Below are 23,076 nucleotides of genomic sequence, written 5' to 3'. Positions count from 1 at the left end.
GCGTGAGTCCATCTCCAAGCAACGGACGCAGATCCATGCTAGGATAGGGCCGCACCACCGCCCTGAAAGCTTTGATATTTATAGCCAGTGGCAAGATTCCGTTCAGACTCGGGTGAACTATTCAGTTCTCACGGGATAATGTTCATACCTTCTGGCTGGAAATGATTATTCTGGTCTGGTATGTCCCCTTAGTTGTTTTTCTATTTAAAAAGGTGCTTTCCTAGTTTCCTTAGGTTATTGTAGTTTTACTATTATTGCTGAGGCAACCACATTGCATAGCAAGACGAATGTGTGGATGTCTAAATCATCATGGTGAAAACAAGACAGTAAACCAGAGATAGAAAGTGATGTAGAACAACGGGGTAACAACTGAACTAAACAAACAGATATGAAGTAGTCTGTAGATGGTATATAGGTGATACATCATAGCACATTATTTTCAGAAGGTCAAAGCATAAACCAACTCCAGGAGAATAGTACATATCGCTGGAAGAAATATCACCACAGTGCGATTAATCTTCTACACTTCCCAACCAGGTTCAGATCTTCACCGTGTCGATAGCTAGTGTCCCCCTAGCAAAAGTTTCGAAGAGTTGTGCTATGTAGTCATTAGTCGTTGTCTTCCTGTACCGCCTCGGTCTTTTCTCATCCACCAGCTCTGACAGTGGCTCAATCTCCTTCTCCGGGTTCATCGTGTAGAACATCACCAAAGATAGCCTCTCTTTCTCTGCATTGGTCACAACCCTGTGAATCGGGCTCTTGAAGAATCCATTGCTCATTATCTGTATGTGTCAGATGAAGTAGCGAGATTTACAACTCAGTTTAACTGCCACAATTTTGCAACTTCTCACACATACGTACCTCCATTACATCTCCCACGTTCACGAGTAATGCATTCGGAAGAATGGGTATGTTGTACCAGACGCCATCTTTCTGAAGCTGGAGCCCGCTGACATTATCATCGATGAAGACGATTGTGATCACCGAGGCATCGGTGTGGGGCTTCATGCCGAAGACGTGGTCCGGCTTTGGACAGTTAGGATAGTAGTTTAACCTGGCGTATGTCAAGGCATTCTCGTCGAACATGTTGACGAAGTAGTCCTCGTGTAAATCTAGTAGCTTGGCCAGGTTCTGGAGGAAAAGGTTGGCGATCTTACGGCACCTGACCGTGTACTCACTCAGAATATCTCTGCAGAAATCTTCGCGGTCAAACAACTGCGGCGGCTACTCATCGGTCAATATGCAGATATACCACATGAAGTACAAGCCTGAAAAGTAAGATACCTGAAGGATGGAGGCTGTGTTGGCCACAAGCTGTAGATTCTTCGATTCTCAGGTTCCACTATGATGTAGAGACGGTCACACCAGTCCAGGATCTGCTTCTCAGATACGACCATGTCGTTCCCGTAACCCTCGATCCTGACTTCATTGCCGTTCACCAGGTTCGAGTACTTCTGCTTCTCTTCCAGTGGGAGCTTGAAAAAATCCCTAGCCACTCCCATCACCTCACCAAGAAAACTTGGCTCCATTCCATGCCCAACAGCCTGGAGGAACATCAATAAGAAATCTGAAGATGGAAAGAAGCAAAGAAATCAGGGAGAAAACTTCACCAGGAACAGGCCCCAGTTCTCCAAGGCGGACCGCAGCTTGGCAACCTCATCAGCACAGTTGTCAGACAGCCGGCTGAGATCGACGATGGGTATGGGATCGGGCATCTCAGAACCAGCCACGGCGGGGCGGTTGTGCTCAGCGATCACATACCGGCTCGGTGGCTCCTGCACACCGGTCGCCAGCTCCTGCACAATCGGGGGTATCTTGACTGTCTTCCATGGCTCTGCATCAGCCATGGTTGCTTCTTACTGTTGCTGATCTTGAGCTCCCTTATCCCCGGTTTGGCTGTTTAATGGCCATGGATTTTCAAAAGGTGAGTAGTGGTGGATCGCAGTGGAGTGTGTTGACTGTCAAGCAGAGAATATTGATCACTCCTTTGTCCACTTCCATAGGAGACGGTGACTTATGCACTACTGAGTCCCTCTGGATGTGGACATCATGGTTATTGCTTACTACTTTACCCCACGCACCAATTACCTAGAAGTACAAAATGGTCAATATCACAACATAACATACACATGAAGAGACTCCAGCAGCAAAATACTGAGTACCGCATGCCATATATTGACACCTTGTTCGGGCTTTTTAACTTTATTAGGTTTGTTTAGTTCTGTTAGAATAAATCCGAGGCACTCCATCGATCATTCGAGGACCAAGCAATCACACGAGCACGACACCGAGATTTGTTAACGAAATTCACCGATATGGCTATATCCCCGGGGCCTGACTATGGGCGCTCCTCCCCATGACACCGTCACAATACCGCACCCGGTCTCCCTGGACGCCGGCACAAGCCCCCGGCTTCCCCTGCGTTCCGGTGCTATTATGTTGGCATAGATTACATCGTGTGTCTACCCCCACTATATATGAGAGGCCTAAGATACAAGTGTCCTATTAGGACACGACTCCATATCTATCTAAACACAATACAACTACAAGTCCAACTGTAACCTACCTTGTACACTATATTCGACACAACTCTAACAAACTCCATCTTGGCGAATATTCTCCACCACATTGAATTCGTCAATGCGTCAAACTTCCATGTACATGGAACTTGAACTTATCCCATGAGCACCGCTGCTACTCCAAAGACTCCATATGACTCCACCTGCAACTTGTAGTTCCTCCTTTTCTTGAACACTGTCAACACTCGAGCAAAATTAAGTTCCTTGTTGCTCTAGTTTGTGCTCCCAACTTCCGGAGTATCGTCCAACGCCATCACACACTGATCACTGACCTGCGTGAAAGTGAACAACTCACATATTGGATGTCACACATAAGAGTTAACTGAACTCAGCATCACCGCTCCTTTCTTGACCGCCTATCTGAAACTTAAAGAATTTCACCATTGCTTGTAGTCATCCCGAGTCAAATTCGCAGTTGTCTCACCACATGTATGACCACCAAAGCCCTGGCGCGTCTCCATGTCCCGTGCGTACCGCACGCCTCGCCGCTATTACTGCGTCGAGCCTCCGCTGTCCTGGTCGAGTCTCAAGGGTCACGAACCCACACCACTCAACTCCCACTACAGAGTACCATCGATCATCACATGATAATTCCATCTTAGCTGAATTGACTTCCCGAACGCCTTCAAGCATCTCTGTTGTGCCAACAAATCTTTCATCCATGCCTGTTATAACCCAAGGTTTTCAGTTCCGGAAACTTCTCCACCTCAAACCTGGTACCCGTTGACGCCATGGTTCTTCGTATGACTGACTGTGTGAAAAAATACACGAGCTATCCCCGCGACGCCAAAGTACACGACCAAAACCCAGCATGGTCTCGCCTCCATGCACTAGTAGCAATCCACCAAATTTTTTGCCTTAAGGTGATCTGCTCCCTTGGCTCAACTCCCGATGCTAGTGCAACTTGCTTTGCCAAAACCTGATGCTAATTCCAATGGATGCACAACGTGACGTTCTTTTTCCCTCTGATTGATCTGCTGCCTCTCGTCGTGTCATACAGGGACTCGGTCCACTTTTGGTCCAAACAAAATCTCGTCGAGTATCAATCGGATCTGCAGTACAGCCCTTCCATGTAGCGTCTAGTCAGCTCCGTCCACGCCTGGTCCACAAGCACGACGCACACACCAGCTAGCCCCGCTGGGCCAGCCCACACCGCGCGTCTCCGTACTGCACCATCATGCGTGATCAAGCCGCACACGCTGCCTGGGTTGTCGCCTTCGCTGCCATGCGTGCATGTGCATCGCCTGTACGCTCGCCCGATCGATGCACCGATCGATCGCCGCACGCCACTGCTGCCACACCGCGCGCCCAAGCCTTCTGCTGATCCAATGTCGTCTACTCCGCTTTCGATCACTTTTTTCAATCTCGTCGAGAACCACGCCGCTGCCGGCTGCATCTCGAACTTGATATTTCCTTTAGATCAACAATCCACGGCCTCCGAACAATCTAGCTCTGATACCACTTGTTAGAATAAATCTGAGGCACTTCATTGATCATCCGAGGACCAAGCAATCACACGAGCACGACACAGAGATTTGTTAATGAGGTTCACCGATATGGCTACATCCCCGGGGCCTGACTATGGGCGCTCCTCCCCATGACACCGTCACAATACCGCACCCGGTCGCCCTGGATGCCGGCACAAGCCGCCGGATTCCCCTGCATTCCGGTGCTATTATGTTGGCATAGGTTACATCGTGTGTCTACCCCCACTATATATGAGAGGCCTAAAATACAAGTGTCCTATTAGGACACGACTCCATATCTATCTAAACACAATACAACTACAAGTCCAACTATAACCTACCTTGTACACTATATTCGACACAACTCTAACAAGTTCATTTACATTTCCCTATTCAATCATGGCCCAGATTTTCAGCCACTTGTGCTAGTGGTCGTTGTGAACTTGTGGCTGTTCTACTCGATGAATATTGACAGTTTGTTGTGACAAAGGCGTCTTCGCATCCTGCTAATTGAGGATTAGGGATATGGAAATTTATATGCCCAACTATGAGTACCATCATCTATGGACGGCTTTGTAGTGTGTCCCCACTTATTTTTCCTCCTTTATAGTAGCTTGTTTTACCTCATTATAGGTTTCTCCTTGTGAAAAAAGAACTGTTTTTTTTTCAGCATGTGGGTCATCTTTCTGACAATTCAGCGTTAGTTCTAGTGGCTGGTCGCTAGTCTACTTATTGATGACCGTGCAGACTGAGATTAAGACAACTTGCTAATTAAAAACTACTCTTCCACGTTGCTTAGTGCCACTCTTCCTTCAAGAGAGCACAACCACCACGACAGAACAGACCAGGATAAGCAAAGAGATACCATAGAACTCCAATGGCTGATGAGTCATGGAGATTGCCAAATTCAGTGCAGCAGCTGGCTGCCACCGTGCAGGAGCGTCCGAGCCGGTACTTGCTCAGAGAGCATGAACTTCTTGGTGGGCACCGTGCTGGTACCGAGTTGCTGGAGCTGATCCCGACCGTCGATCTCGGACTGCCATCAGCATCCAACGATGTGGAGGAAGCCAACAAGCTGCGGTCGGCCCTGTGGAGCTGGGGATTCTTCTTGGTAATTGAGATTCTTTACTTCGTTCTTCAACTTCCTTTTCTATCACTCTTTGTCTGCGTGCATCTCACGATAATGGAGTTAGCTATACCATTATCTGAAACAAAAACTCTTGTCTCTCTTCTTTTTTTTGCTTTACGTACTAGTTTTTTCTTTGTTAACACGCATTAGCCTGTGTGACCAGGTTTCTAACCATGGAACAGAGACATCATTGATCGATTTGGCGATGACTGCATCGAGGGAGTTTTTCACCTACCGCTCGAAGAGAAGAAGAAATGCAGTAACCGGATACTGTAGATGGGAAGCATTTCGGGTAGAAGGGTATGGAAATGACCAGGTGAGGACTCAAGAACAGAGATTGGACTGGTCCTGATAGACTGCACCTTAGACCGAACCGCCAAGCCAAGGCCTCTCTCACTATGCTCGTCTCATGGATGATTTGAAACGAGCGTAACACAAGAGTGTTTAAGCATAAGAGTGCTTCACCTCACCTCCATTTCTACCGAGGCCAACCTTTGGGTCATCGCCGGTGCAAAGAAGCTAGGGTCCTTTATTTCACGCGAGTAATCCGCATGCCATGTTTGTTGGGTGTCTTGTAACAAACTCTTTTCTATTTTAATTAATGGATGAGGCAAAGCTTTTGCCTCTGTTTTAAAAAAAAAAGTGTTGAGCCAGAGGGTGGGAGAAACCTCGCCTATTCGCCTACACATCCCAAATCTTTCAGTTAATCTATCAGCGATACTTCAAATGGATCTTTCTCTCCTGCCTGTGTTAGCAATAGATTGTTTTTTTAACACCAACTTATATTAATTAACCAACCACACCAGTACACTCATTCGATACAATATTCACCACACAGGGCGGTACATCATTTACAAGAATACCATCTACTCTATTGTCAAAGCTATACTTAGCGATGAAATGAGCCACCATATTAGCCGTGCGACTAATCTTTGACAATTGAAGATTGTTGATCAACTTCGAGATACTCAACGCTTCCATCTTCAGGTCACGCATAGCAGACCTGTCATAGTCCCCCGATGCAAGAGCCGCTACCACAAAAGTGCAGTCAGTCTCTAAAATTATAGGATTATGAAGAGAAATACCTATGTAGAGACAATATCAGAGATTGGATTTCATTTTTTTTTTCAATTTTTGCACCTGATGCCCAGATTCTATAATGATTGCCTCAAGTTCCAGTGGTACAAGCGCTATAGGTGCTACCGTGCTACCAATGGACAGTAGCACCCTGCAATGTTTCAGAAAAAAAAACACTCAAGAGAAATCGTGTGCGTCAATGAAATATGTGTAAGTCAAATAAAATTTCAAGTTCAGATTCATCCTACACATAGAAAAGCGAAAACAAACAAACAAACAGTCAGTAATTATTAAAGTTTTTATTGCTCTATTAAGTTCAGATTTAGAGTTCTGTTAAGTTTGTAACATATATAGTTTATCAGCAACAAGTCGCACGAATCGTTTTCTTGAGGCTAGCACCAAGGCGGGCCATCGCAAAACCCTAGCCCCTACCCATGCCTCTCGCCGTCGCCAGGGCGCGTCGCCGGGCAAAGGGAGGTTCTGATCAGGGTGGCATGTTGCGGAGGTGTTGGAGAGTCGTTGTATGACTACGAAGGAGATGGGTGCTTGAGTGGCGGTCTTCGTCAGGCAGTGCATCGAAGAGGCATTGGTGAAGCCCGCGATAGCCTGCAGCATGGTACCTTCACCAGTAGCCCGGCCTGGCTAGATCACCGGAGAAGAGGGCATCAATGGAGGGCTCTGGTCTCTGGACGGTGGTGAGCTTGACACCAGACCCGGATCTATCGTACGGTGTTATTTCTTAGGTTTTCTTTAGGCAGTCATCGGAGGGTGTGTGGAGCCGCGTCTCCGACGGGTCTTCCGGGATCTGGTCGGTTTGGGTTTCCTGTAGATTCATCTGGGTCGAGCCGGCTTTTGTGCTATACGACATTTCTACTGGCCCTTATCGATGTTTCTTTCTTCCGAGCGATGATATGGCTTTTGTGGTCTACGAAATTTCTACAGGCCCTTATCGATGTTTCTGCCCTTATCGATGTTTCTTTCTTCTGAGCGATGATATGCTTTGCAGATCTTCTCTGCAATGATGACTTCCTGGACGCAAAAGTTTGCACCCCGAGGTGGAGGCCCAGTGGGTCCATTGAGCTATGCTCACAGCATGACACCTCAAAGATTGTGAATGTAATTTTCATTTTGTAAGCATGCAAAGACATGTGATATTTAATGTATGGCCTTAGGCCTTTTTGAAAGAAAAATTATTGTTTATTACACACAATTATATTTGATATTTTTATGTTCTATGTTTTTTACGACATTTTAGGGGTTAGGAGGGAGCAACTAATGGAGAAGCGCTCGTTCGGAAGCACCCGCAAGGGTCACCCGGGGTGGGCTGAAAGCGCGCCACTTGGCGTGCTCTTAGCCGCCGCCACGTGTCGCGCTCCGGATGCTCCCCTTTTTATTTTTCTGCATGCGTTTTCGGCTTTTTAGATGATTTTTTTCTTGGTTTTCCCAGCTATTCGGATTTACACCAGTCTTTCTTAGCTTTTAGACAAAAAATTGTTTTTTTTAAAAAACATGTTTTTTTTCTTTCATGAGAGGCACAGATTTGCTTCCGCGAAAAGGCATAGTCGTGCCTTTCGGAAACTTCCGAGAGAGGCACAGATTTGCTTCTGCGAAAGGCATGGCCGCCCCTTTCGGAAACGGAGGCATGGATTTGCTTCCGCGAAAGGCATGGCCGTGCTTCTCGAAAACGAAAAAAAACATGTTTTCATTTTTTCTTTCCGCGAGAGGCACGAGTTTACCTCTCATGGAGGCACGGATTTGCCTCCGCGAAAGGCACAATCGTGCCTCTTTCGGAAAGGAAAAAACGTGCTCCCGGTTCAATTTTTTCATCCCGTTTTTTCGACCGGTTTTTCATTCGGTTTTTCCATAAAAAAAACAAGTTCGTCAAAACCTATCAACATGAGATCTACTTTTGAATACCTTGATGCGAGAAATCCAACGGTGAAAACGGTTCGAAATTTAGACGCATGGTTTAGGAGATAAAACATTTTGAATAAACGGATCTATAAAAAGAGGAAAACTCCCTGGTCGCGACAAGTGGAACACATACAGTGAGACAGTTGTTGCAACGTAGGATGATGAGAGTGATATTTGGAAGGAGTTCTCCTCAATTACAATTAGTGATTTCGGGTTAGGGGTGCAACCCAGGGGCTGTCGTAATTTTTGTCGTGGGTTGGATTCAACTCGTAGCAGCCACGGCCCAGGGGCCGATCCACCCGTAGAGATCGGCGGCAACAAACCCAAGGGGCCTCCCATAGGCAATTCCTATTTGGCGTTGCAGGCGCAGGTTATCAGGGCTGGAGGAGTAACCAATCTGACCACCTCACTAGCTTTGCTAAGATACACGTTTTATATCCATTTCTTCCTTCCTCTTTGTCCTTTTTTTCTCTATCCTTTTGTTCTTTCTTTTTTCCAAATTCGTATTTGGTTTCTTCAAATGGATGAACTCGTGTTTCGAAATCCATGAACTGATTTTTTAAAACTCGTGAACCTTTTTCAAAATCGATGAACTTATTTTTCAAATTTAATGAACTTTTTCATGTTTTTGAACTTTTTTTCAAAACCGATGAACTTTTTTCCAAAATCGGTAAACTTCTTCCAAATCCGATGAACTTTTTTCAAATTGATGAACTTTTTTCCAAATTAGATGAACTTTTTTCAAATGGATGAACTTTTTTGAAAATCGATGAACTTCTTTTGAATTTGTGAACTTTATTTTGAATACATGAACTTTTTCGTTTTTGGTGAACTATTTTTTAAATACGCGAACTTTTTTTGGATGATCATGAACTTCATTTGTAATATGTGCACATGTTTTCAAATAATTGGAAAATCTAAACTCTACAGTGTAATGCGAAATTAATAGTGCGTCTACATTTCTCTTCTTAAGAACGTTCGCGCCGTGTAGCATCATTGTCATTTAGCTGGTGGAATGGTTAGCATCGCTGTTTCTAAGCGCGACGGCATGAGATCGATCCCGATCGAGTGCTGTTTTTCGGCAGTCAGCGTTTCGTACAGGGCGACTCACCTGGGCCGCCCCATTTGCAGTGCACGGGGTGGCACGCGTTCGTGACGTGAAAAAATGCAGAAAAAGGAGAGCGCGCACACTGGTTTCGACACGCGACCTCGAAGTGGTTTCCCACCGTGCTAGCCACTGCACCAAAGCAAATTTAAACACCCGGCAGCACAAATTCCCAAACACAAGTTTCTAGTGAACAGCGTCGCTAGCCACCATCATCTTTGATTAGGCATCTAAAATGCCAGCCCCGTGTATATGAGCTATAAGCCGCAAACGTGATTTACTTTTTGAAAAAAGTAAATATTTTTTAAACACGGAAATTTTCTAATTTCTGAAGAAATTTATAGAAAGTCGAACATTTTGTGAAATTCAAACATTTTTTGAAAAAGGAACAAATTTCAAAGGGAGAACATTTTTTAAAATTACGAACAAAATTTTGAAAATGCAAATATTTTTTGATAAAACAAGAATAAAAATTAATAATCTATATTTTCTGAAAACACGAACAAATTTATTAAAGGCGATTTAAAAAAATACATGAATTTTTTTGAATTCATGAAAACATGGCCATGTTTTATTCATGAACATTTTTGAAATTTGTGAATAAAAATTCAAAGGCGAACATTTTTTGAGATTCCCGAAACATTTTGTTATTTTGTGAATTTGAAACCATGAACATTTTTTGAATTTGCGAATAAATTTTAAAAGGCGAGTGTTAGGCGCCGGTGCGCCGGTTTGGCCGGTCGCACACATATAATTCGTTCTTTATTAGCCGTATAGGATGCCTTCTTAACTGCTTCTTTAGTTAAAAAAAAAACAATGGCGCATGTCAATCCGTGCAGCCCGGTGATTTTCCTCAGCCGTCATCCAGCTCTCCGGCCGTCCACATCGCTGTCGGCCGCCCCCCGTCGCCTTGACGTCCTCCTGGCCGCCAGCTCCTCTCTAGCTCCCGCCAGCAGCAGCGCCAGCCGCTCACAAGGCACCGCCCCGAAGGTTGCTGCTCGCCATGCCGCGCCGCCTCCCCCCGCCCACAAGGTTGCAACGCCGCTGTTCTGGTCGCTGCAGCCCTCGTCGTCGCCGGCATAACACGGGTCGTCGCCGTGCTTATAGCATTGTTGCTGCCATAAAAAAGCTCACCTCGTAGCTTCCGTCAATGGTGGTAGCAAATTGCGCCGCCCCTTGAAGCTTTTCTATCGCTGGATGTAGCTTTTCTTCCGCCGTCACCCCAGTACTTGCCTGGCCATAAAAAGGGTGAAGCTGGACTCGTTCCAGCAAAAGGATATGTCAACGCTCGACTGGTTGAAGCTTTTCTCACCACAGCTGTTGAAGCTTTTTCAACTGTCGGTTGCAACTTTTACCATCAGTTAAGCTTCCTTCCTGAAGCCAGTTGAAGCTTTCTCACCACCGGTTGAAGCTTTTCCTGCGCTGGTTGAAGCTTTGTTTCATGGCTCAAGCTTTTCCATGGGGGTTGAAGGTTTTCTGCCATGCCTATTGAACCCTTTTCCGCCACCGCTTGTAACTTCTAGGCCGGTTGAAGCTTTTTCCATCTCCGGTTGAAGCATTGGCACCCGTCGTCTGCCGATTGCAGCATTGCCATGCAGTGGTTGTAGGGCGCCGGTTGTAGCACTCCAGGATCGTCGCTTGCAGTGCTTGTGACCTCGGGCAGCTGTTGGTTGTAGGAACCATGGTTGATGGTTCCAGCACCACAGGACTACGGTTCCAGCATCACCGGACCCCAGTCCAGCACCATGGGCCGCCCCCGGGATCTGGTTGCAGCCTCCCACCGCAGGCCCTGATGTTCGTCTCGTCCCCATGGCGCGTCGCTCGTTCCACCATGGCGGCCTGAGCCAGCACATCGTGCGCAGGAGAGAGAAGAAGAAAATGAGAGGAAGAAGAGAACAAGAGGAGAGAGATGCGATCGATCACAAGAGAAAAGAAAAAAAAGAACAGGGAACGGTTCGTGGCGGCCCCAGGCGATTAGAACTTACATGAGGCGCGCGCGGCCACGGGATGTGGGCGACCGAACGCAGCGCGTGCGTCCGTTCGAAGACTCGGCCGGACTGCCGGCTGTAAACGTTTCCTATTTTAAAAGTGGGAACATCATTTGAAATTCCCAAACATTTTCTGAATTTATGAAAAAAATTAAAATACAAACCTTTTTTAAATTTGAAATTCTACACTTCTTTTGAATTTCCGAAAATTTCTTGTAAAGTAGAAAAACTAATAGGAACCATGGTTGATGGTTCCAGCACCACAGGACTACGGTTCCAGCATCACCGGACCCCAGTCCAGCACCATGGGCCGCCCCCGGGATCTGGTTGCAGCCTCCCACCGCAGGCCCTGATGTTCGTCTCGTCCCCATGGCGCGTCGCTCGTTCCACCATGGCGGCCTGAGCCAGCACATCGTGCGCAGGAGAGAGAAGAAGAAAATGAGAGGAAGAAGAGAACAAGAGGAGAGAGATGCGATCGATCACAAGAGAAAAGAAAAAAAAGAACAGGGAACGGTTCGTGGCGGCCCCAGGCGATTAGAACTTACATGAGGCGCGCGCGGCCACGGGATGTGGGCGACCGAACGCAGCGCGTGCGTCCGTTCGAAGACTCGGCCGGACTGCCGGCTGTAAACGTTTCCTATTTTAAAAGTGGGAACATCATTTGAAATTCCCAAACATTTTCTGAATTTATGAAAAAAATTAAAATACAAACCTTTTTTAAATTTGAAATTCTACACTTCTTTTGAATTTCCGAAAATTTCTTGTAAAGTAGAAAAACTAATAGTAAAATTCTACAAAATTTTGAAAAATGTGAACAGTTTTTACATTTTCTGAAGATTTGTTGAAAAATAAAAGTAAAAATAAAATAAAAAAAGGAAGGAAAAGAAAAAACGAAACAAAGAAAACAAAAAACAAAAAAGGATAGAAAAGAAAAAACAAAAATAAACAGAAAAGGACATAAAACCGGTTCAGGAACCTTCCCTCACCTTCTATTACTAGTAGTAGTTTCCTAAAACAAGAAAAAACCGACTGAAACCTCCCAGAACGTTCCCAAAACCGGCAAGTACTGCAGCGCGTTCTTTAGGGCATGTACAATGGTTTTATCTTAGCAATGCCACTTAGAATAAATGATGAGGTGGAGGAGAGAGAAATCATAAAAAAAGACTTATCTCCTCTTATTTAAGAGAAGACAACAGATGATCTCTTAGCATAATATGTCTCACAACATATTTAGGAATAACTAGTTATTAAAAATAATGCTAAGACATGTTTTTTTGTCATATCTAATTTTTTTTGAACACAACACAGACGCAAGCGCTCATATACACGCGCATGCACTCACCCCTATGAACGCACACACGCATACCCTACCCCTATAAGCACCTCCGAATGACTGAGCCGGCATATCATCTTGAAATTTATGAAGAACGTTTCCTCCCACTGAATGTGCATCGCCAGACATCCTGAAATAAATCCAGGAATAAATGCGAGCACCAGGATTTGAATCCTGGTTGGCTAGGGATACCACAGTCTCTCCAACCATCCAACCACGACTTTAATAAGAATATCTTATCAACCATTGTACATGCCATGCCCTTACTGATAATTGGGCGGCCATGTCTCTAGCCGATCGCTCGCTCTGTGCGAATCAAGGACAATCTGCCACATTCTGCGACAGATAGGATTTTCCAACAAACCCGTTTCTCCCGTTGTGTTCTGTGTTGGTCGTCGTCCTATCCGCTGCACCCACTGCCGTCCGGCGAAGTCGAGCGGAGGCGTTGTGCAGGGATCGCCGGGAACCGAGACGGGTGCGGCCGAGGAGAGCCTGCCGCCGGACTCGCCGAGGAAACGCCCCCTCCATGCGGGGGGATGCCCTGAGGTATGGATCAAGCTTGATTTAACACTGATTAGCTATCTTTCAGTTGCCCAGATCGGGATCAGTCAATTTTCCTCTTCGTCCCTGTTGTCTAATGTCGACCCGCTCGCAGCCACCGGACTAACCGCCTTCCTCGCTCACCCTCGGCCGGCGTCCCCCATTCATCCCCCCACCCACGGCCACGTTCACGGCTTTCCCATTGTCGCTTCGGTGCTCTGCGCAAAATCGACTGATGCCAAACTCATTTTCATGCAACTTACATTTAGCAATTGTGTTTACTTAATCAGCATGGTCGGGATGGCAATGGGTAGGGTATGGGTGGGTATAACCTCCTCTTGCCCAAACCCATACCCATAGAAACTTTCTATACCTACCCATTTCAATACCCATGGGCACAAATTGACACCCATGCCCATACCCATCGAGTATCCTATACCCAATGGGTATCCAATGGGTACAACATATATCATTTAAATTTTAAAGAAGTACATAAATGAGTGTAAAATTCAAGTGATGATGGGCGATCAATCTACTACCGATGCGGAGTCCTCTAGTGTGTGGCCAATTCCAAGAGGCAAGAGATTACAATAAGTGGTTGGTGGAAGCCTACATAGTGGAAGGCGGCGGCGGCGGGAACTAGGGTTCGCTAGTTCGAGAGTTGGAAAAGAGTGCATTGGTGATGAGTCGAGATTTCATCATTTCGAGGAATCACATAGGACATAGGAGTGCGAGCTGGTTGTTGCGAGCCTATTAGCTATGGTTGGCTTAGGGAATAAGGGATTAAAGTTGGTGTAAGTGCATCTAGTGCCCCTTAGTGATTTTGGTGTATTGAAGACTTATAGGTTAAGGGACTAATGTGTTTATGAGTGTACACAGGTCTATAAGTCTATGAGGAGTTTGATATTTACAGAGAAGGTCGACCCCTAAAAATGAAGTTCTTCGACTGAAGACTTTGGATATTTGAAGACTTTCTGAAGACTTTGAAAGTGAAGAAATTGGTGTGACCTTGAAGACTTGGTATTCATTTGAGGAACATGAAGCGTGAAGACTTTTGTTTTCGTAGTTTCATTTTCTCTTTCTTAAGTCATAGGAAACACCGTACTGTTAAAGGGGGTCGAGGAAATACTAAGGAAAAATTTCCATGTGACGCTCAACTCAAAATCCTACACCTACCAATCCCTTCAAGTGAAGCCATTGAAAATCTCATACAGTTCAGTCATATTCTTCAGTGACAGAGACGAAGTTCTTCTGGTCTCTGAGGAATTTGTTCTGACTGAGGAGTTAGGAATTCGCTAGTGCGGATTGCCTACAGAGTGAGGAATTTGATACTTAAATTTCCGACCGGTGCTGTGCTATACGCCAGCTGTCCCAAAATATCTACCCACCTAACGGTCATATCATTTAAGGGCATTTATGTCTTATCATGCCGGGCTGCTCCCTAGGCTATAAATAGCCGCCCCCTACAACCACTAGCTGGTTGGCTACTTCGAGAGAAACTGACACTTGTCATTTGAGAGCATCCCATCCTCCCAGCACTTTGAGCGAAAATCATCAAGTGAGAAAAACCCAAACCCAAACACCCACAAACCCAAAGTGATTGAGCATCACTGAAGAGATTGATCCTGTGTGGATCCGACGCTTGTTGCCTTTGAAGACTGTGCTTCTTCCAGACGGTTAGGCGTCATGGTCTAGAGCATCCAAGAGGAAATTGTGGATCGCCGAGTGATCGAGTTTGTGAAGGTTTGGAAGTCACCTGAAGACTTACCACGAGTGATTGGGTGAGGTCTGTGTGACCTTAGCTCAAGGAGAATACGGTGAGGGCCGTGTGTCCGGGACTGTGTGTCCTCAGGTTTAAATACCTAGCCGCTCCAACCAGACGTACAACTGAGTCAGCAGTTGGAACTGGTCTACCAAATCATTGTCTTCACCACGCTTACTGGTTCTATTTCCTCAACTCTTTCATTTCCTCATAACTGTGTTGTGCACTTGTTCATATCTGTGTTTGAAGACTTTGACTGAAGACTTTCTCAATTTCCTCAGTTCAATTTCTTCAGTCTATTTGTCTTCATCCTGTGCTATCCAGTGTTTACGCTTTCTGTACTCTGTGCTTGTCTTCATTTCATCATGATGACCATACTTGTGTTCTGCTATGCATACTTTTGAGTACTTATTCCGCTGCAAGTAGTTCTTTGCTAAGGAATTTCCTCACCTACAAATTCCTCAGTGAAGAATTCATAAAAATCCTCTATTCACCCCCCTCTAGTCGATATAACACACTTTCAAATGGTATCAGAGCAAGGTACTCCCTTGTTCTGTGTGATTTTGGTTTAACCACCTGGAGTTTTAGTTATGTCGACCGCAGGTATGATCAAGGTCTCAGCTGGGTGTCCTACCTTCGATGGGACGGACTACCCCTACTGGAAGAATAAGATGCGAATGCATCTTGAGGCAATTGATAACGATCTCTGGTATGTTGTGGAAAATGGTGTTCCCTCTGTCTCACCCTCACTGAACGCTACCGATGTGAAGAGATTCAAGCAACTCGATTCTCGGGCGAAGAATATCATATGTGGCCATCTGAGCAAAGGACAGTATGGAAGAGTGAGTGCTTTGGAAACTGCTAAGCTTATCTGGGATAGGCTGTCCAAAGTCAATGAAGGAGTCTCAACACAGCGTGACTCTCGAGTTGATGTTCTTCGCAATCTCTTCAACCGCTTCAAAATACTCGACAATGAAAATGTTCAACAAACCTTCGATCGCCTCACTGACATCTCAAATGAGCTTCAAGCACTTGGCGCCACTGACATCACCGACCATGAGGTGGTGAAGAAACTGCTGAGATCGCTTGATTCCTCATTTGATACTCTGGCACTGATGATACAAGAGCGTGCTGATTACAAGTCACTTGATCCCGCTGATATCCTCGAGAGGCTAAATACTCATGAGTTCTAGCTTGCTGAAAAGAGAGATCTCTATGGTTCGAGCTATGGCAGATCACGTGCACTGAAGGCCAAGGCAGTTTCCGAGTCTGAAGATGAAGACTCTGACAGCAGCCTTGGTGATCCTGAAGAACTGAGCCATGATCTAGCACTGCTCGTGAAGAAATTCCAGAAGTTCTCAAGACGTGGTCGCTTTGGAAGACCCTCAAGGAGCAATGATTCCTCATCCAGTGCCTCCAAGAAGAGGCTTTGTCACAAATGCAAGAAACCTAGACACTACATTCAAGATTGTCCTCAGTGGGAAAAGGAATCAAAGAAGAAGAAATACAAGGATTACAGTTCTGATGATGCGAAGAAAAAGAAGAAATCCTCAAAATCTTCATCATCAAAATCCTCAAAGTCTTCATCTCACAAGAAGAGCAGCTCCAAGAAGGCTCGGGCATTCATTGGCAAGGAAATGGACTCTGAGGCTGAATCTGAAGAAAATAAGGAAGAGGAGGCATTTGAGGATTCCGAATCCGGTGTGGCGAGCCTAGCCCTCGCTACTGCATTCGTCAGCAAGTCTATCTTCAACACTGAAGAAAATGACCTCACCAACAAGGCTGATGAAGGCAATGATGACTACGCTCCCACCTATTTCTTCATGGCAAAGGGTGCCAAGGTACTCAAATATACCTCCTCTGAATCAAGTGAGAATGAATCTGATGAAAACCTTAAGCCCAGCTATACTAAACTTGCTAAGATTGCTGTGAAACAACAAAGGGCTTTTGAAAAGGTTCAAAACATGCTAGACAAAAGTGATGATATGTTGGGTGAAGAAATGGATTGCACTAAAACCTTGATTGAAATCTTCAAAGACTTCAGACTAGGTTTGACAACCTTCAAGGTCATCGTAAGACTCTCTTGTCTGATCATGAGAAGCTTTCTTATGAATTTCTTGAAAGAAAGCAAGATCTTGAGAAGCTAAGAGTGAGTTATGAAGATCTTCAGAAGGAGCGTGATTCATTACTTGCTCAACAAATCAGCGCTGGTCAGGAAGAATTTGTTCCTCCGTGTTTGAAATGCATTGAACGTGAATCTGCTAATTCTTCACCTAAATGTTCAAAAGCTTCTAATGCTACAAATTCTTCAACTGTCTCTGCTATCACTAATTCCTCATCTGAGGACATTGCTAGTATCACTGACAATGCAAGGCTGAAGGAATTGTACATGACAGGCATGTACAAAAGCCTCAAAGGGCATCAGACTCTTTGTGATGTGCTTAAAAAGCAGATCCTCAACAGGAACCCTTGGAAAGAGGGTATTGCCTTTGAGAGGAAACTCAATGCTGATGGCACATATTGGAAGCCTGAGCAGTACCCCAAAACCTCATGGGTTGCTGCAAAGGGACCTCCACTTGATCCATCTAATTTATCTGGCTTTACATGTGAATCTTCTCATTCTCCTGATGAGTCATTTGACTCCAACTATAAACTGTTTAAAAATCAGAATGGTGAAGTATTTGTTAGATATGTTGGCACTAACTGCAGGAATGGTTCTCCTATGAAGAAAATCTGGGTTCCCATAAGGTGCCTTGAAAGTCTTCAGGTGAATGTCCTCATGACACCACCTGTGAAGAATAGGAACCTCAGATCAAATTCTTCATATGGACCAAATTCTTCATATGGATCCAAGTCCTCATATGGATCCAAGTCCTCATACGGACCAAATTCCTCACATGGATCAAATTCCTCAAAAGGATCAAAGTCCTCATATGAACATCATCGTGCTAACAATTCTGTTTCGCAGGGAAGAGCCAAGGGCTATGAATATGACATTATTCTTCTAATCATTATGTTCATAAGTCCTCGAAGAATTTCTCTGCTTATTCATATGCTTACCCTAACTCCTCTTATGTGAAACGGAATGGATTGGCTTCTATGCCACCTTTCTTGTATGGAGCTCGCAGAGTGATGAACTCTTTGCCGCCCCTTCAGATGTGGGTGGTGAAGAAAAAGAACTAATCTCTTATGCAGGGTCAGGTCTCCAGACGTGCGTGAACGTCGGAAGAATTTGCTGGAGACCTGAAAAGTGCGTGAAAGGACGCAGGCTAATCATGAAGAAATGAACTTTCATTTCTCATGTCCTCATACTGTTTTAACTATTGCATTGCTTGATGAAATTGGTCTGATGAATTGTGATGTCATATTCTTCACTGATGAAGTATATGAAGTTCGTAAGCTGCACTAATTCATCTGCAGGATGGTCAACCCAAAGCCACTGAGTGGGTCCTCGATAGTGGATGTACAAATCATATGACTGGTGACAAGAATCTATTGATGGATGCTCCCTTATCACCATCGCATCTGAAGCATATCATCTTCGCCGACAAAGGCAAAAGTCAGGTATTGGGTCTAGGTAAGGTTGCGATCACAAAGGATCGACACATGGACAAAGTCATGCTTGTCGAGTCCTTAGGATACAACCTTATGTCTGTCTCAATGCTTTGTGATCTTGGTATGGTTGTTGTCTTTGGCAAGTATCGTTGTATTGTGGTTATGGAAGCTGACAATTCCAAAGTCTTCGAAGGCTTTAGGAGAGGAGACTTGTATATTGTTGATTTCTCTACAGGACCGCAACCAGGCGTGTGCCTACTTGCAAAAGCTTCAGAAGGCTGGCTATGGCATCGATGACTTGGTCATGCAGGCATGAGGAATTTGCACACGCTTGCGAAGCAGAAGCATGTCATTGGCATTGAGAATGTCAAATTCCTCAAGGATCACTTGTGTGGAGCTTGTGAAGCTGGAAAGATGACCAAGGCTAAGCATCCAGCAAAGACTATCATGACCACTACTCGACCATTCGAATTGTTTCATATGGATCTCTTCAGTCCTAACCATTACTCAGCTGTCACAAATGATGCATCTCTCTGTGGCTTTGTTATTGTTGATGATTACTCTCGTTACACTTGGGTACACATTGTTACTTACAAACATGAAGTGCAGGAAGTCTTCAAGCGATTTTCCTCGAGGGCTTCAACCAACTTCGGTGTGAAGATCAAGCACATCAGAAGTGACAATGGAACTGAGTTCAAGAATTCTGGTCTTGATGACTATCTTGATGAACTTGGTATTACTCATGAGTTATCTGCTCCTTACACTCCTCAGCAGAATGGCGTCGTGGAGCGCAAGAACAGAACTCTTGTTGAGATGGCTCGCACTATGCTTGATGAATACAAGACGCCTCGTCACTTCTGGATTGAGGCAATTTATACTGCGTGCCACATCATCAACAGGGTATATCTTCACAAATTCTTCAAGAAGACTGCCTATGAACTCCTCACTGACAAGAAACCCAATGTGAGTTATTTCAAAGTCTTCGGTGCTAAATGTTGGATTAGAGATCCTCATCACAATGCTAAATTTGCACCGAAAGCACATGAAGGTTTTATGCTTGGTTACGGAAAGGACTCGCACACTTATAGAGTCTTCAACAACGTTCTTCACAAGGTTGTTGAAACTGTAGATGTGCGGTTCAATGAAACTAATGGCTCGCAAAGAGAGCACCTACCCTCTGTGATAGATGAACTAGCACCTGAGGAAACTATCAAGTTCAAGGCTACCGAGGATGTCATTCCTACCGAAGAATCTGCTGAATAATTCATTTCAGAACGTGAAGAACGTCGAGCTAATGCACCTGAAGAAAATGGTGCTGAAGAAAATGCTGATCAAATTCCTCGACGACAACCAACTCATCCTTGCGTTGCAAAGGAAGTGCAAGTTGAAAAGATCATCGATGACATTGAAGCACCAGGTCCTCTCACACGCTCAAAAGCTTCACATTTATCTAACTTTTGTGGGCACTATGCCTTTGTCTCTATCACAGAGCCCACTAAGGTAGATGAAGCATTTCTGGAGCCTGAGTGGATTCAGGCCATGCAAGAAGAATTACATCAATTCGAGCTCAACAACGTCTGGGAACTGGTCAAACTTCCAGATCCTCGCAAGCACAATATCATTGGCACAAAGTGGATCTACCGCAACAAGCAAGATGAAAATGGCCTTGTGGTGAGGAATAAGGCATGACTTGTAGCTCAAGGCTACACACAGGTTGAAGGAATTAATTTCGATGAAACCTTTGCACCTGTTGCTAGACTTGAAGCTATTCGCATATTACTTTCTTATGCTAACCATCATGATATCACTTTATATCAAATGGATGTGAAAAGTGCATTCCTCAATGGTAAGCTTGAGGAAGAAGTATATGTTGCTCAACCCCCAGGTTTTGAAGATCCAAAGCATCCTGAAAAAGTCTTCAAACTCAATAAGGCCCTCTATGGCCTCAAGCAGGCCCCTCGGGCGTGGTATGATACTTTGAAGGAATTCCTCATGAAGAAAGGCTTCAAACCCGGTTCACTTGACCCTACTCTTTTCACTAAATCTTATGATGGTGAATTGTTTGTGTGCCAAATATATGTTGATGATATTATCTTTGGCTGTACTGACCAACGTTATAGTGATGAATTTGCTTATATGATGAGTGAAGAATATCAAATGTCTATGATGGGAGAGTTGAAATTCTTCTTAGGTCTTCAAATTCGTTAACAGCGCAATGGCATATTCATATCTCAAGAGAAATACCTCAAGGATGTACTGAGGAAATTCGGCATGCAAGATTGCAAAGGCGTCAAAATTCCGATGCCCACAAATGGCCATCTGTGCACTGATGAAAATGGTATTGACTTCGATCAAAAGGTATACCGCTCCATGATTGGTTCTTTATTGTATTTATGTGCATCTAGGCCAGATATTATGCTTAGTGTTTGCATGTGTGCCCGATTTCAAGCTACACCGAAGGAATCACACCATAAGGCTGTGAAACATATTCTTCGATATCTAGCTCACACACCAACACTTGGATTATGGTACCCCAAGGGCTCAGCTTTTGATCTCATTGGATATTCTGATTCTGACTATGCTGGTGATCGTGTGGACCGCAAGTCAACATTTGGTACATGTCATTTCCTTGGACGATCTTTGGTCTGTTGGTCCTCGAAGAAACAGAACTGTGTATCACTGTCTACTGCTGAAGCTGAGTACATTGCTGCTGGTTCTTGCTGTGCTCAATTGCTGTGGATGAAGCAAACTCTCAAGGACTATGGCGTCAACGTGAAGAATGTGCCTCTCTTCTGTGATAATGAGAGTGCCATCAAGATTGCTCACAACCCAGTTCAGCACTCGAAGAAAAAGCACATTCAGATTCGTCATCATTTTCTTCGTGATCATGTGTTGAAGGGCGACATTTCTATTGAGCATGTGAAGACTGAAGAACAGCTAGCCGATATCTTCACAAAGCCCTTGGATGAGAAGAGATTTAGCAAGTTGAGGTGTGAGCTAAATATCCTAGAATCTTCGAATGTTCTTTGAAAAGGACACTCATCCTAACACTTATGCAAAATTGATGACTTAGATGTGCAACACATGAATAAATGTTTTTCTTCAATCAATGAAGAATAACACTCTAAGTGTGAAGAAATTAATGAAGAATTTGATTCTCAGATCCCTACGATAATTGTACGCGGTGTCTGAAATCATCATTCTTATACGGTGGGTCACGGCACCACCAAAAGTTGAAAATCTTCACTGTTTCCGTCGTTTTTCTTCATTGACTATATATATATATATATATATATATATATATATATATATATATATATATATATATATATATATATATATATGAGTTTGTGTCCTCTACAGCATTCACTTATGGCTAATCTTTCGAGTTGGTTTTTCTGCTAAGTGAATGTGATCGGACCCTTCCCCCTCTATGCTAAACTCAACCCAATCTATTCACAAATTCTTCATGTGCGTTCTATTTGAAACTCGTTCAAAATCTTCACTGTGTCCTTGTGAGCTGAAGAATTTGCGAACGGAACGTTAAAACTTATCTTATCCAAATTTTCGGCTTTGCCGCTGAAACCGTTCCGCATCCCACGAAATACTTATCTATTCACCCACGATCTAACACGATCTCCACTTCTCAGTACGTGGGTGACACATGTCAAGCGAATGAGAAGGGTCAGGGGCACGTTCGTCCAATTTCTTTGGGCGAACAGTTTTTCACCTTGGCTATAAATACCCCGTCTCCCCTTCCTCACTTCCTTTACACCGCTCGACCTCTCTCTAGCTCGAGCTTCTCAAACCCTAGTGCCGCTGCTACTTCATCATCGCCGGTGAGGAAGAGCTTCACTGCCTCGACCTCGTCGCCGTCGTACTCACATCGGCCGCGGAAATCTTCACTCCGCCGCCACCGTAGCCGTCTTCCTCCGCCGAGTTAGGGCGTGGAAGATCTGCACAGACGAACTTCACTTCTCCACCTCACAGTTCATCGTGTTATTCGTTCAGGGTAATTAAAAGTTACTTTTACTGCCCTCTTTGATTTAAATGATTTCTACAAAATCTTCAAAGGTGTTTATTCTTCAAATTCTTCACACACTAAACACCTCACATGTCATCTGTTCTTGATTCGTTTCTCTAAGCATCATTTTTCTTCAAGATTCCTCAATTGTGTGGATCTTCGATCTATACAACTCTGGAACCTAAGACAAAGAACGCTTAGTGAAATTCTTCAAGACTCATCTGCTCAAAATCCTCAAACTTGTTCTTTTTGAAAAACCTTCTGAGAACGCATATGACCTTTCCAAATTCCTCGCAACTATACTCTGTTCACAGATACTCATGTCCGCTGCTGAATCACTAGGTTCTCATCAACTTAACTCATTTGCAGCGTTCCTCGAAAAAAAGTTGCATACTTCTTTAGAGAATTCCATTGCTCAAATTCCTCATCTGAAGAAAATGGCTGACGGTAAGAAGCCACAGAAAGGAGGAAAGAGGCCTGAGGTAAACACTGCTTTTGAAATCCCTGAGGACATCTATGCTGGGTACTGCACACCCCCTGATGAGGATAAAAATCAGCGCAAGGTGCGCATTCAAAAGATTGAGAGGAGATGGGCAAGAGAGTG

At 44.6% G+C, this 23,076-nt stretch overlaps 2 protein-coding genes across 2 annotated transcripts; one reads left to right on the top strand and one right to left on the bottom strand.

Moving 5' to 3' along the window:
• Positions 1-350: 350 nt before the first annotated feature.
• On the bottom strand, positions 351-2,035 carry LOC109755785 (protein LATERAL BRANCHING OXIDOREDUCTASE 1). The gene is made up of 4 exons (XM_020314675.4): positions 1,611-2,035; positions 1,285-1,544; positions 862-1,189; positions 351-782 (listed from the first exon to the last, which is right to left on the bottom strand). The coding sequence occupies exons 1-4, from the start codon at positions 1,845-1,847 to the stop codon at positions 540-542; spliced, it is 1,068 nt and encodes a 355-aa protein (XP_020170264.1). The 5' UTR covers positions 1,848-2,035; the 3' UTR covers positions 351-539.
• A 2,887-nt stretch (positions 2,036-4,922) lies between these two features.
• LOC109755772 (codeine O-demethylase-like) lies at positions 4,923-5,526 on the top strand. The gene is made up of 2 exons (XM_020314664.1): positions 4,923-5,156; positions 5,338-5,526. Exons 1-2 carry the CDS (start codon positions 4,923-4,925, stop codon positions 5,524-5,526), a joined length of 423 nt encoding a protein of 140 aa, XP_020170253.1.
• Positions 5,527-23,076: the final 17,550 nt, after the last annotated feature.

This window comes from Aegilops tauschii, chromosome 7 (assembly GCF_002575655.3).
Source record: "Aegilops tauschii subsp. strangulata cultivar AL8/78 chromosome 7, Aet v6.0, whole genome shotgun sequence".
In the NCBI taxonomy this organism is placed as follows: Eukaryota; Viridiplantae; Streptophyta; class Magnoliopsida; order Poales; family Poaceae; genus Aegilops; species Aegilops tauschii.
This window is presented reverse-complemented; position numbering and strand designations above follow the sequence as displayed.

Bases quoted from the DNA above. Each gene is read 5' to 3' on its own strand.
- LOC109755785 (XM_020314675.4), bottom strand. From the start codon at position 1,847: ATGGCTGATGCAGAGCCATGGAAGACAGTCAAGATACCCCCGATTGTG. The intron at 1,545-1,610 runs GTGAAGTTTTCT...ATGTTCCTCCAG, and splicing joins AGAACTGGGGCCTGTTCCTG to GCTGTTGGGCATGGAATGGA. The intron at 783-861 runs GTACGTATGTGT...TGACACATACAG, and splicing joins ACGTGGGAGATGTAATGGAG to ATAATGAGCAATGGATTCTT.
- LOC109755772 (XM_020314664.1), top strand. From the start codon at position 4,923: ATGGCTGATGAGTCATGGAGATTGCCAAATTCAGTGCAGCAGCTGGCT. The intron at 5,157-5,337 runs GTAATTGAGATT...CTGTGTGACCAG, and splicing joins GGAGCTGGGGATTCTTCTTG to GTTTCTAACCATGGAACAGA.